The 13,566-nt window shown below is 46.7% G+C and overlaps 2 protein-coding genes across 8 annotated transcripts; one reads left to right on the top strand and one right to left on the bottom strand.

The window, feature by feature from the left end:
* Positions 1–30: 30 nt before the first annotated feature.
* LOC118502514 (protein masquerade) lies at positions 31–9,508 on the bottom strand. 7 transcript variants are annotated; one of them, XM_036034759.1, is made up of 7 exons: positions 9,072–9,508; positions 3,744–3,938; positions 3,384–3,656; positions 2,800–3,308; positions 1,612–2,732; positions 1,346–1,544; positions 31–1,273 (listed from the first exon to the last, which is right to left on the bottom strand). In XM_036034759.1, exons 2-7 carry the CDS (start codon positions 3,832–3,834, stop codon positions 872–874), a joined length of 2,595 nt encoding a protein of 864 aa, XP_035890652.1. In that variant the 5' UTR covers positions 3,835–3,938; positions 9,072–9,508; the 3' UTR covers positions 31–871. The 7 variants fall into 7 exon arrangements, with proteins under 7 accessions (XP_035890652.1, XP_035890653.1, XP_035890654.1 ...); XM_036034760.1 differs by lacking the exon at positions 9,072–9,508 and adding an exon at positions 7,093–7,186; XM_036034761.1 differs by lacking the exon at positions 9,072–9,508 and adding an exon at positions 7,058–7,158.
* A 746-nt stretch (positions 9,509–10,254) lies between these two features.
* Positions 10,255–13,411, top strand: LOC118505397 (ero1-like protein). Its single transcript, XM_036041125.1, has 5 exons — positions 10,255–10,984; positions 11,115–11,366; positions 11,663–11,934; positions 12,001–12,726; positions 12,789–13,411. The coding sequence occupies exons 1-5, from the start codon at positions 10,820–10,822 to the stop codon at positions 12,838–12,840; spliced, it is 1,467 nt and encodes a 488-aa protein (XP_035897018.1). The 5' UTR covers positions 10,255–10,819; the 3' UTR covers positions 12,841–13,411.
* The last annotated feature ends 155 nt before the right edge of the window (positions 13,412–13,566 follow it).

Genomic DNA, 13,566 nt, shown 5'->3' with positions numbered 1-13,566 from the left:
TATTTTCCAATCAAACAATAAAACATACCATTGATTTTACCAGTCATTTTACTTTATTGTACACAGTGTAACAATTTTGTTCAAAAATTGTATCACTACAACCACTACCACTCGCGGTCCGTTTATTGCCATCAATTGCAACTCACATTCGTAAAGATTCAGTGCTTCAGTTACGGGGTTTTGCATATAGATTCTTGAATCGCCCTAGCTTTCTTATCGCCCCTGTTTTATCGCACGTTTCCCAGGTTTTGTATTGGAAACGGACGCGAACAGCGGCCAATTCAGCCATGCAAATCAGTCAAGAGACAAATAAATAAATACTCACGCATGCTTAAATATCGTTAATGAGATGAAGATGTAGGGTCCTACAAGTTAGAAAGCGGTAGCTTACTCTTTACTGTTAATTCAGTTGCCGATGTTTGAATTACTGTTTGAATTGTATCGAGCGAGCACAAATTTTGCCTATTGCTTAAGCTTACCACAGAGATTAGTTTTTTTTTTCTATACAATACAAACATCGAATCATTGGCGTTCGATTCGGACCCTCGGCCGGAACGAACCAAGCGCACCGCTGTGATTATCCCTAGGTCCAACTATTACAACTATCGTTTTTCAAACAACTAGCATCGATTGTTCTTGTGTGTGTCTGTGGGAGTGTGGGATAGTGAATGGTGCCCTGAAGGCAACTGAAGAAATCGAACAATTTGAAGATCCCAAAAGCAACGCATTGGTTTCGCAATACTTGTTGCTTCGCAGCTTAAAACTGATCTTACCCCTTACAAACTACTAGAACGCATAAGGCGCAGCTCTGGGTACGGGAAATGGACAGGAGAGGAAGAGAAGTTTGGTATTCGACCTACTACTACTACTGTTACTGATTGTTAACGCTAATGATCTGGTTGATCCAGCCGATGAACGAGGATACCTTCACGTACACACCCGGCACATCGACACGGCCGCAACCGAAACCCCAAGAAACCAGTCCGGCTAGCTCGAAGAATCCATCGTCCTGGCACACTAGCGGACCGCCTCCATCGCCCTGACAGGCATCGTTGCCCTCCTCACCACCGGCGCAGAAGCTGGAGGCAGGCAGGATGAATATCTTCTCCGTCACTGCGTTCACTTTGCGTATGCACTCGGCGTCACTGACGATCGGAATTTCGGCTTCACGCACTCGCAGCGGAATGGGACCGGCTTCACCCATATATCCGTACCCGGTCACCGTACAACGTTTGCCTGCGGCGTGGCTGACACCACGTGCCGGTAAACACACCTGTTAGGGATAGACAGACGATTGGTCATTGGACATTCTCTTCTTGACATTTGTGCGTTCGATGATGCTTACCAAGCACACACCATCCCGCAGCTCTGCCTGTCCGTGCAGTTTCAGCAGGGCAATATCATTGTCCAGCGTTTGACTGTTGTGATTGTGATGGATGTAGGTGGTCGCTACTCGCAGCGTCTGGGCACCGGGACTTCCGTATTTGCGGGTGAGATCGTAATCGCCCACACGCACGTAGATGGCGTCACCCGATCGGACGATACTAGAAACGAAACAAGACACAACATGTAGTTCTCAAATCTTATGCGATTCCGCACCAACCGACTTACTTCGTCACACAATGAGCCGCGGTCAGCACCCACTGCGTACCAATAAGTGCCGCTCCGCAGAGATACTGATTGAGCGAGTTGATCAGCGCAACCTGCCAACACCACTCGCCATTTTCACCGTCCTCACCGCCCACGACACGACCCTTCCGATGGTGACTCCAGTATTTGGCAAGCGTTACATTTTCCTTCAGGCTCGGATGGCGCAGAAGATCCTCCGGTACGGTATCGTTGTGATCGTGATAGATGATCGGTATCGGTACGATGCTACTACCGAGCACTAACCGTTCGGAGCTCTTCGACCGGTAGATACTATCCACGTCGATGTGACGTGCGTGGCGTGCTGGAGTGGTTTGCTCTTGCTCCAACCGAAGTACCTCACGGCTAAGGACTGATTTTGCTGCACGGCTCGTTCCTTTCACGCCACACACGTACTTGGAGTAGACTTGGGGCCGGGAAGTTGTTGTCGGTGGCTCGTACACCGGAGACTGTGCGTACGGAGGCTGTTGTGTCGGTGGCACTTCGTAGATGTTGTTGCTAATGGGTCCTGGGTAGGGATTCGGGGCCGGTGGACCATAGCCTTGTGGGTGTGGTGCAAGGGGTGACTGTGGTTGTAACTGTGGCATAACCGGTGGTGGCATCGGGTACGGTTGTCCTGGACCCTGCATTGGTGGTTGCTGTGGCATCATCTGTGGTGGAGGAGGCAATGCCTGTGGCGGATAACCGTTGGTGACGTTGTAGCTCGTCTTGCTGGCAGCCGCCTGCTGTACTTCCAATATTTTCGACTTCGGAGCACAGCACTGAGTGCCGGACTTTTTGCACTTGAACAGATCGGTCATCTCGGCATTGCGGAAACAGGTAAAGCTAAGCAGGCTTACGATACACGATCCGGGACACTCTTCACGCGGATCCGGAACAGCTGTTGTCGTTGGAGCGGGAGTTGTCGTTGTGGTTGGCGGTGGACGCTTCTGCTGTGGAGGTCTCGGTGGTGGAGCTCTCGTGTTGTCGCAACAAACCGAACCACGCTTACAGTTGGCTGTGTTGGGGATAAGTACCGATGGACGTTCGCAGAAGGCGGCCATAATGTTTAGCAGACAGAACCCGGGACAACGTGGCAATGGTGGCTGAAAGTAAAACAAAAGAGCTCAGTTACCGATGTTCTAGTTCCCTAAAAATTCAAACCATACTCACCGGTGTTGCTGGACGCCTGGTAGTCGTCACAAGCTGTTGTTTATTATCTTCCGCCACACCGGTAATGCAACACGAACCCTCGTTGGGACAGAACGCTTCACTGTCGAGATCGTCGCAGAACAGCGCAAACAGCCCGTTGACGCATTCACCCTCACACTCCTTAAACACGGGCCCTTGACCATTGTTGGCGGGTGTAGTTTTCAATTTGGAAGGCGCTGGCTTTGTCGGTTTGGGCGTAGGCTTCTGCGTGGGATTCGTTTTGCTCTTGATCGGTTCTTCGGTTGTGTGTGGCCGCTCGGTCGTTTTTGCGTACGGTTTAGGGGTGGTAGTTTTGTTCGTTTTTGAATCAAAGTGTGCCGTCGGTATGTACAGCTCGTCCGGCGGATTGTCCGGATAGATATCGCGTGACACACAACATTTCGAGCCACTTTTGCACAGGCCGGCCGTCGTTAGGTAAGCCTCGCAGTACTCCGCAATTCTGTCCGCAACACACACACCAGGGCAGGATGCTAAGTGCATTGAGTGAGGGAAAAGCGGTATATTAATTAGGGATGAGACGTCCCTGGGAAGAAGCATCTACTTACAGTTGTTCTTATTATCCTTCTCCTTAATTTTAGCCTCTGTCGTTGGTTTCGGTGTGGTTGTTGTGGGCCGTGCCGTTGTCGTGGTAGTCCTCGGCCGTGGTGTGGTTGTAATATTGGCAGCGGCCGCACTGCTTTCCACACAACATTTCATGCTCGGCGACGGGCATGGAATGTCATCCAGAACTTCGTAACAAATCAGCGTGGCCAACGTGTGAACACACACTCCCGGACATCCTTTTGCATCTTCTGTGCTTGTGATTGAATCCAACAGCCCTTTGAACGAGAGAAGAGTAGGTTTAAGTAAGGAAGATAGCTAAGGCTCCTTCTTTTCATACGGATAATGTCGTTTTATGAGCTCACCTGATAGGAAACTACCAGCTAATGAGTCATCTTGACTTTTTGCACCGCTCATAAAGAGCAGCAGTAGTAGAGCTGTAGCTTTAAGAATCATTTTCTAGCACTCGACCTTGTTTTCGGTCACATAAAATCCTTCGTAACTTACAATACAAAATGCACTTTTAAACACCCGCAGATAGTTTAAATTGTAGTGAAACTCTGTGAAAGAAAGACAGAAATAAAGTTTTTCCCCCTATTAATACGTGAGCAAATGAGATGGATATTCATGGCTTATAATTGTTTGTGAAAATTTCCATTTTCCTGATAATCCAACCAACTCATGACAATGTCAAAAACCAGGTTGAACAACTAAAATCTTTAACATTACGTCGTTGAACAATATGACTCATATAGTTTGACTTAACGAAGATGATTCCACCCAATTGGTGCACTGCTCTAGGAGCATCGGCAGTACTTCGCTTGGTAAAATGTGAGCAAGAAAAGAAAAGTATTCAAATAATTCGTTGGCCTCAAAAAGCCTTCCACCGGAAGTATTTATCCACCGTGAATTATTGATCGGGAGGTGTACACGCTGCGATTGGAGCGAAGCATTTAATAAGCGCTCCGTGCATACACAAAATTCGGTTTAGGTCGAGTGAAAATGTGTTCCAGTTAACACCGCAAACGCAAAAGGAGCGAAACTAACTGTGTTTTCCAAACTGTGAATCCGGACGACTGCGTGCGTGACCGTGTGCTACGACGTCCCGCGTGGCATTTATCAATTCGATGCAGATCTTAACCTCGTAAACTTCCGATTGTCCATGATTAATGCGCAACCCTTACGTTCCTGGCGACGGTAACCAGGCTGATTGATGGCGCAAAATCAACGCCTACTCCTCTCATGTGTGGCCTTAGAAAAACAAAAAACGGGATTCGAACCGATTGCATCAGGCATTGTGAAAGCTGAGGTTGTTTTACCATAGCAAAACCAGAATCTCTGTGTCCCATTTGTTTGCAACTTTCTACAAAAGAATCCCGATTCGCGACCAACGCTGCCCTAGCAGACACGTTGTGGTGAGCGTTCTAACTGTCATTTGAATACATAGCCTACTTTTCCAACACGTGTGCCATGTATTCTGAAAAAAAAAACCAAAGATAAACACCACTTTGGTGGAATCAAATGTCAAGCTAAGCGAGATGTTGTTTTCGTGTTTTGAAGGCCAACGGCTGTCAGCAAACGGGTCAACAACAAATTTCACCATTGGCCAAAGAATGTTTGCTAGTGAAAGCTACCACGGTACGGTACGATCGCCGACGATTAATACACCATTCTAGCACGAGTCGCGCGGGACAGCGACCTACACGGGCATCGTGCACAGCATGACTGTTTTCTTTTTTCTCTCTGACACAGATTTGAGAAATTATTCTTGCTTGCGGCCACCCTTCCATCGACTCCCCCGGTTACAGCGATCGACCCGATCGTCAACCTGGGACTGGTTTTTGGTTTCTGTAACGCTATCGACTGAAGACGACGACGACGACGGTTCGAAGGGATCGTAATGCCCACGGTGCAGGTGTACCGGTGTGTCTTCACGCAAAGTTCCACCTCCATGGTCACGGTCGGCATTTGGTCGAGCGCAAGGGGAAGCGGACGCACCTGGAACGGCCGGTGAAGGTTACGGAACGGAAACCTGAGCAACGAGGCAACGAGTTTTGTCAGTTTGCCTGCGCAGTGATACAATACGTTGACCCATTTCCGGGGCGCATTCCCGAGTCCGAGCCCCTTGCGCCCGACCCAGTGAGTGACGCTCGAACGTAAAGAGAAAATATGTCACCGGTATCGGCGTGGCAAACTGTGGTGATGCATCGCATTAAGCCGCATTTGCAAGGGAATCGGTTCTGCTGCGGCAGTGCGTAACATCCGAATCAGCGGGGAATTTCTTCGCTAACACAACGCATGATACGCAAGACTTTCCTCTGGGTGCGGCTTTCCACCAGCATGGTCAACGGTTTTTTTGCTAATAAAATTTCTCTCTCTCTCTTTCTCTTTAGTTTTCATCTCCCTCCTGCAAGTGGTCCAGCATGGGACGGTTTCGTTCATTTCTCTTTCAATCGGTAATGCACTTCCTGTCGTACGAAGCGGTCAAAAAGCTCTGCCCCTGCCCGGGGTGAAAGCTTCCGGCAAACTATGCTCGTCGTCGTCGTCGTTGTCGTGGTCGTAGGTGAAAATGAGAGCGTCAGCCGTTCGTACGAAAAGTGTTGGAATTCGCTACTTGCGGGTATAATGGAAAATTTGATCCGTACGCCAAATGGTGGCCCACGGCAGCGTGTACGTGAATCGCACGTTACCATCGGGGTCGAGGAGAAATCACTCGCGCACGCGTATCGAACCCGTTGCTGGCAAAGCCGGGATTGGTGAAAACGGTACCACGGAGGTATGTTCTGGAGAATACCTTATTCGGGTGTGCATCCGAATCCGATTTAAAAATATTACCATCACTCTTTGTTAATCTTCAGTATAACGTTGTAAAATATGTTGAAAAAGTTCGACGCGTTAAGGGTCCAATAATCATTTAAAAGTCCTCCATTGTTCTCCATAAGCGTCCATGCAATCACTTCATACAGATGAGCCGTCCGTCCGTCTGTCTTCAGTGGTACTTGTTCTTCTCTTGACAGCTCGTTCATAACAGCAGCAAATTAGCAGCGAGCACTTGCAACCGCTTCGTTCTTGCTAAGTATTACCGATGTGCAAATGATCTTGGGAAACTAACAATCTAACTGTAACTTAACACACTTCATCTTAACGTTTTCACAGTTATCGCTTGCAGACACATTCACAAACTGGTTCTGGGCCACTGACATCGGTAGTCGAGACTGCGCTACGATACCGGGACGCTGATCGATCGCAGAGAAATGTGCACCAAGATCGCACCCAACGATGGCGTATTTTAGACCACCATCCCGGAATAGCACCAGTAAAAAATCACTTATATGTTGTATCACTACACCAGATCTTTCTTCACCACGTCAGCACTGGTTCGAAGTTGTACAGAAGCTCTACCTCACAAAATAGGACACACACACTTCACAATAGATCACGGGAGCCACTAGCCAGTGTTGCGAACAGCAAGCTTTCAAGTGGTAGCATTTATTAGCACTTAGCGTCCATCCCAAGTCCCGTGTTTAGATGCCACGGCTTCCAGAAAGATGTCACCCTTCACCACCCTTTAAAGACCACAACAAACTATCACTTTTCATCTGCCCAGCATCTCCGACACTGGCTGATTTGCTCAGGAAGGAAATTGCACCTACTCTTGAAGGGTTGAAGAAAGGTCCACCTTGTTTATGGGGTCACGTACAGTGACTGTCTTACCGCTGCCGAGCACGATCGAAACTGGGAGCTGGCGAACGCTTCGATCCGTATGCGGTACCAGTCGAGGCGATAGTAAAGTTACTTAATATTGCGCTTGAAAACTGTACTCTCTAACAAACTTTCATGCTGGTGGCTGGCATGTACTCCCCGGCCTGGCTCATCATAGTTTCTTTTGCCCTTTTGCTATCTCTTTCCTTCCACGGTCCTCGCACTCCGTCTTTGCTGTGCGTCTTGTCCGAGGTTTTCTTTCTTACGCTTCCCATCGATCTTCGACTCTCCGTCCGTGGGCCGCGTGCATTCCTTTCTCGATCCTCGCCGGACGCCGGACTCGATCCGCAGAGTTCCATTTCTTTCTCGTTTGCTAGACCCGTGCACCGGTCTCTTTTCGGTTTGCTGGATTTTACGTTCCTCCGTTTTTTTATCCCCTTTCTTCTGGTAGCGGGTTGAAGCCCTCTTGCCTACCTCCACAGCTCCCTGCGCGAGACTTCAGAAAGCGAACCGGGTGCTTTCGTGTAGAACGATCCCCCGGCATGATCGACGATCGATAGATCATCCAAATGTTTACAACCATCTCAGCGAACTGGTAGGTGTGAGCTTTATAAATTTAATATCTTCTTTTGATAAGGTTTTTTAGAAGTTTTTTGAATATTTTTCGTATATGAGCATTTACATTAACTGTGTTTGCAGTTTGCACACCGTGAATGCTGTGCTGTTAGCAACATGAACAACACTTTCCATTTTATAAGGTGCTATAAAACACTGCAACGTACAGAGATGGTACTCGCATGGTGCAAAAAATGTGTTTGAAGTTTCCAGGCGAAAGGTAACATACAGGGATACGGGTTTCCCGTTCTGAGACTAATGGAAGGAAAATACGTCTGTTTCCCGCATTCTTCGAAGTCTTTACCTACAACTGTTTTACGATCCTTCGTGTTTTTTTTTTCCAGAAAAAGAAAATTATCATTTCTCCTATAATTGTACATTCCTTCAAATGATTTCGGAACAATCCAATGTGCTAAATCGCTCGCGAAGGTATGTTTCCTATGGTCGTGGGCCTCAACGAACACTGCTACTACCTAGTACGCGAAGTAGTCCATTCGCGGTGCGGTTTCACCTGGAACCGTTAGAATTACTTCATCCACCTCAGGAGCCCTCCTTCCTTCCACGACGCACCGATGTAATTTGCATTGGCCGTCATGCACTACCGTTGGCAAAGCGAAAACGCACCGTACGGGATTTAAAGTCGTGAGCACTTTATTTGCACACCACCACCCGCCCTAAAGCAAAGCCGGGCGCCGGGAGTCCAAATCGATCATTCGGTTTTACCGTTTTTTGTTTTAAGATAGAACCACCAGGCCACAAGTGAATGGGAATGCCTTGTTGACCGTGCGCTTCCATACTTTAGCTTTTCGGTCCGGTGTTTTGCTTTTCGTATTGAGTTTTTCCGATACTTTCACACGAACGATGCTTACGAGAACGAGCCGTCAGCAACGTAGCGCACGCAACACGTGAGCAAACCTCAACCCAAACAAGTCGTCCAGATCTGTTTGATGCCCGGCGTATCAAGTCGATCTAGCGGAAACGGCCATAGCGGTACCGGAGAGTCTTGCGTGTGTGTGTGTGTGTATGGGGATGTGTTTTTTTATCACTCGATATTTAACCTAGTTTCCCGGGACTTCACTTAACGTTGCGCGCTGTGCGCCCTAACGCTCGCATGATGCCTGTGTCCTGATTTTCTTGCGCGTTTGTTTCTTGGCGAGTGGTTCTACGCCGAGTAAACGTTTGAATGTGCCAGCTTCCATCGTAAGGCGTGGAGGAGGGAGAACGATTTCGCGACATCGTCATCACACACACTTCGTACCCTCACATCTTACTCGATCAGATGATCGACACTGTTGCACATTAACCAGCAAGTCTCTTGTTTTTCTGTTTCTCATCACATTTCTTCCCGACTTTCTCCAGCCGATCTTTATCATTACCTTGAATCGAGTGCGAGCTCGCAAATACGTCTCGTGTCGTTTTTGTCGTACACTTCATTCGATACCACACAGCGGAGGCACACCCGATCGCACGGTCCTGCTGCACGTCTACGCTTTCGGAATAGCTTCTGCACACTGACCAGTAGTCCCGGGGCCGTGATGGTGTTGGGTCGTCTTTATGGAACCACCAGCGTAAAGCAGCGACTGAGAAACATGCTGATAGCCAACCACACCAACGAGTTCACAGTGGAGCTGGGTGAATGTGAAAATCTCACCTTACGCTCGGGAGTATGATTGCTGGTTACCGTTGGAACAGACCGATGTTTCTCTTCATTCATGGAACAGTTCCGTCTGCACTCATGATCCGGTTGAATGAATCAGCGTTGACCTGCATTCCAGTGTATATTTGGGAAAGGCCTACACCTCCTTGTCATCTGAATAATGTGCTTGTAATGATGTAATCTTCACAGATTCATAATCCATTTTGCTAGTTCAAAGCATGTACTTCAGAAATAGAATACAACACATTCAGAAAACACAGCCGTCTAACTAGAAATATAAATAAAATATATAATACTCAGAAAACATGTTAGTAGGTTTTATCATACAAACTCTAAGCCTATGTTTGGCTTTTATGTGCATGTAAATTGTTGCAATTGATATTCAGTCAAAAGAAAAAAACGGTTGTAACTCAAAAGAAATTCAGGGTCCAAGTTTGAAGCACAGCAGAAAACGCAAATACAGCATGAGCTTGGTTAATTAAAAAATGACTTATTCGAAGAGCTGTAACTTGAAGTTTTCCACGCCTAGTATGCATCTTCTTTTAGCTTAATTAAAGTCATAAATGTACTTAAATGCTGTTTAAAGTCGAAGCGGGAATCAGCATGTGTTGAAATGTTTCAATTTCAAAAACTGGATTGAAACATTTCGACGAACATTTTAATTTATGTACATAACCCTGGGTTGATGTCTTCAGACAGTTTCGAGTGTTATTTTATTTCTCAACTGTTTTACAGTAAAATAAATAGAGCCAGAGATGCATTTAAAATGTTTATCATTTTTTGCATTCCATTGTAAACTACAGTCTGTACATAATTTGGGAGTTTTGTATAAATCTGAAACCACAAAATGTCATCAACGTGACCAGCGGCACACCAACAGTGCCATTGACAGCGATTTGTTTATCAGCTGTTTGCTGTGAATGTGCGTCGTTTATTGAATAGGGGTGTGCAGGGTGTAGTTTTTGACAGCTGCGCGTGGTGTTGACGTGTTGATTTGTGGGTGGGTCGAAAGGGGTAACTTTCCCAGCTGAAAAAACAGAACGTCGTGAACAATTGCACGTACTTGGCAAGTTTCAGTGGGTCACCTTCGCGGGATGTATCTGAGGGATTTGTGCAATCCCGTCGAAAGTTTCACCATCCCCAAGAAGAAAACCAATTCCGCACCCAGCACTTGTGATCTAACATCATCCGCCAGACAAAACGGCGGTGTCTGTATAGCTGCCAAACAGCCGAATAACGTGAATCGCGTCTTGTTTACTGCTTGCCGCATATTTCCGGCCCTTATTTACTACAACTGAAACCCAAAACAATCAACAAACGGTCCGGGTTGGTTTTGGAAAAGTCTGTCCATTCTGTATCGTAAACATTAGCGCGCTGCTGCTGTGCGCCGGATTGGTACACTTCGGGGCACATCAAGACGAAACAAAAAAACAAACGTAACAAGTAGCAAGCGAAATCTCAGTGTCAATGGCACCGTGGCGAAAACATTCCGTCGGCCGGGTGTCTCGGCCACAGTTCCAGTGGATCGTCATTTGTTTTGGGGTGTTGCTTAGCTTCGCTAATAATTCGAGCGGATATTTCTACAGCGATAGTAGTGCGGAGGCGAGCAACGATCGGTTCTGTTTCTGTCAGGTAAGAAACCAGTTTGACGCCCTGAAAATGATAATGGTCATTAAGGGCAAATTTGTCGCGGGAAAGTGGGAAGCCACCACAGTAATGGGATGACCTTCAATTGTGTCTATGTGTGTGTATTTTTTTTCAGCTTCAAGGGACGATCGATGATTGCAGCTGTAGTGTGGATACGGTGGATTATTACAACAATGTAAAAATCTATCCACGGCTGAAGAGTTTGCTGGTAAAAGACTTCTTTCGCTACTACAAGGTGCACCTGAACAAAGATTGCCCGTTCTGGGTCGACGACAGCAAGTGTGCAATGCGGTTTTGTCATGTGGAACACTGCGAGGAGAAAGATATCCCACCGGGGCTGAAGGGTGACGCGTCGTCTTATCATAAGGTAAGTGAGCGTGAGGTAACACGCTTGAAAACTTTAAGCATATCACCAACAGTGGCAGCACGCGTCACCGTTAGCACATGCTTTATGCGTTTTCGCTTGAGTTTGCCTTCTGAAGTCGGTGGAAGAAAGTTTGCACACGTAATCGTTTTTCTTTTAGCTTACGTGTGCATTATTGTGATTGTATTGGGTTTGGTTGTAACATGGAGCAAACAATCCCATTACGATAAACATCGATATCCACTTCATTAGGTTCGCGATAAAAATCTATATTTTTTCTTCTCCGTGGTCCTTTCCAGTACATAAAAGAGGTGCAAACTTTGACGAACTGCAACGAAGACTTGGACGTAGAGCTGGGCTACCTCAACACAAGCATCAGCGATAAAGCGCACAAAGAGTTCCAGAGATGGGCGGACTATGACGAAGCGCAAGATAATTTCTGCATTCTGGACGATCACGAGCCCGGCGCAGAGTACGTGGATCTATTGCTGAACCCGGAACGCTACACTGGGTATCGGGGTGAATCAGCGCGACGCATTTGGAGCAGCATCTATCTAGAAAACTGTTTCCAGTAAGTACAAAATCTTCATCCCCTCGTCGGGACTTTTACCTGATCTTGAATTTCTTTGCGTTACAGAGCACATTCTGTCAAAAAGAAAAATGCTTATTCGGCCATGATTCCCTACCAAGATATGGCCCGCAACGAGGTGTGTCTGGAGCATCGCGTGTTTTATCGTATGATTTCCGGCCTGCACTCGAGCATCAACATTCATCTCTGTGCCAACTATCTGCTGTCGGAGAAGGGTTCACTTGGTTTCATGGCACCTACCGGCGTATGGGGCCCGAACATGGAAGAGTTTGAACGTCGCTTTAGTCCCCACATGACCGATAACGAAGGATCGCACTGGTTGAGAAACCTTTACTTCGCTTACCTGGTGGAACTGCGAGCATTAGCCAAAGCGGCACCGTACTTAAGAAACGAAGAATATTTCACCGGTCTGGAGAAGGATGATCGTGAGGTAAAAACGGCGGTCAAGGATCTGCTCACCGTTATTGAAGGATTCCCGTCACACTTCAACGAAACTGCCATGTTCAGCGGTGGCACCTCGTCGATCAAGATAAAGCACGAGTTTCGGGAAAAGTTTATGAACATTTCCAAAATTATGGATTGTGTCGGGTGCGATAAGTGCCGGCTGTGGGGAAAGTTGCAGGTGCAAGGTATGGGAACGGCACTGAAAATTCTGTTCTCCGGCAAGTTTGACGACAAGATAGATGAAGGATTCGATACTAGGCTGAAGCAGCAGTCGCCATCGTTGAGGTTGAAGCGCGGTGAAATAGTGGCTCTGTTTAACGCATTCGGAAGGTAAGTTTGAAATATATCATGCGTATGGCATTCAAATTAATTGTTCTCTTTTTCGTCGAAAGGCTTTCGACGAGCATACACGAGCTGGAAGAGTTTCGACAACGAATGCGATGAGCGTGCGAGCGTAGAAACGTTTTATCCCTGCAAAAGACTAAACCCGTACCCGGTGCAACAACCTTGTGATGAAACTCGACTTGTAATCCCAAATCTGATACAGTGATTTCCGGTGGTTCGTTTTACGATAAGGCTCTGGAACTGTACTTGTTAAAATAGTTGGCAGCGTCAATCGATTGTTTAGTGTTTTTAAAGTGTGTGGTTTGTGTTTTTGTTTTTTTTTTTTGTATAATGAAATTACCTGTACTCCACAACTAACGAGAGTACAGTATGTGTACTGATCTTGAAGATCACAACTGATATTTACTGTGTAGCAGCAGTGTACTGCCGACAAATCATCGAACGAGATTGTACAGTTGTTCTAGGTGTATACAGTTGCACAGCAGTAGTAGCATACGGTGCAACATTACGGAAGATCCGTACGTTTCCTACTAACTTATACCACTAGTTTGATGTGCGTGCCCCCCACGATGGATATATGTAAATTATATCGGTCAATATATACAATCATATTTATCAGTCTTGTAAATAAAGGAGAGGAAAGCTAGCGCACTGGGGCTAACGAATTAAATAGTGCCCTTCTATTCGTTTGAAAGAAACAGTTCTGCGGAATCGTGCGGATACGATCATAAATGTAGATCATGATCCTCTGTCCAAATGCAATAAAATTTAAAATGTATTGGTGTACACGATAAACGCATCGAGCGAGTCCTTTGAGCTATATCA

This window comes from Anopheles stephensi, chromosome 2 (genome assembly GCF_013141755.1).
Source record: "Anopheles stephensi strain Indian chromosome 2, UCI_ANSTEP_V1.0, whole genome shotgun sequence".
In the NCBI taxonomy this organism is placed as follows: domain Eukaryota; kingdom Metazoa; phylum Arthropoda; class Insecta; order Diptera; family Culicidae; genus Anopheles; species Anopheles stephensi.
Note: the sequence above shows the minus strand (reverse complement) of the source record. Positions and strands in the feature narration are given on the sequence as shown.

Bases quoted from the DNA above. Each gene is read 5' to 3' on its own strand.
- LOC118502514 (XM_036034759.1), bottom strand. From the start codon at position 3,834: ATGATTCTTAAAGCTACAGCTCTACTACTGCTGCTCTTTATGAGCGGT. The intron at 3,657-3,743 runs GTGAGCTCATAA...TCTCGTTCAAAG, and splicing joins AGCTGGTAGTTTCCTATCAG to GGCTGTTGGATTCAATCACA. The intron at 1,274-1,345 runs GTAAGCATCATC...TATCCCTAACAG, and splicing joins TGCGGGATGGTGTGTGCTTG to GTGTGTTTACCGGCACGTGG.
- LOC118505397 (XM_036041125.1), top strand. From the start codon at position 10,820: ATGGCACCGTGGCGAAAACATTCCGTCGGCCGGGTGTCTCGGCCACAG. The intron at 11,935-12,000 runs GTAAGTACAAAA...TTTGCGTTACAG, and splicing joins TATCTAGAAAACTGTTTCCA to AGCACATTCTGTCAAAAAGA. The intron at 12,727-12,788 runs GTAAGTTTGAAA...TTTCGTCGAAAG, and splicing joins CTGTTTAACGCATTCGGAAG to GCTTTCGACGAGCATACACG.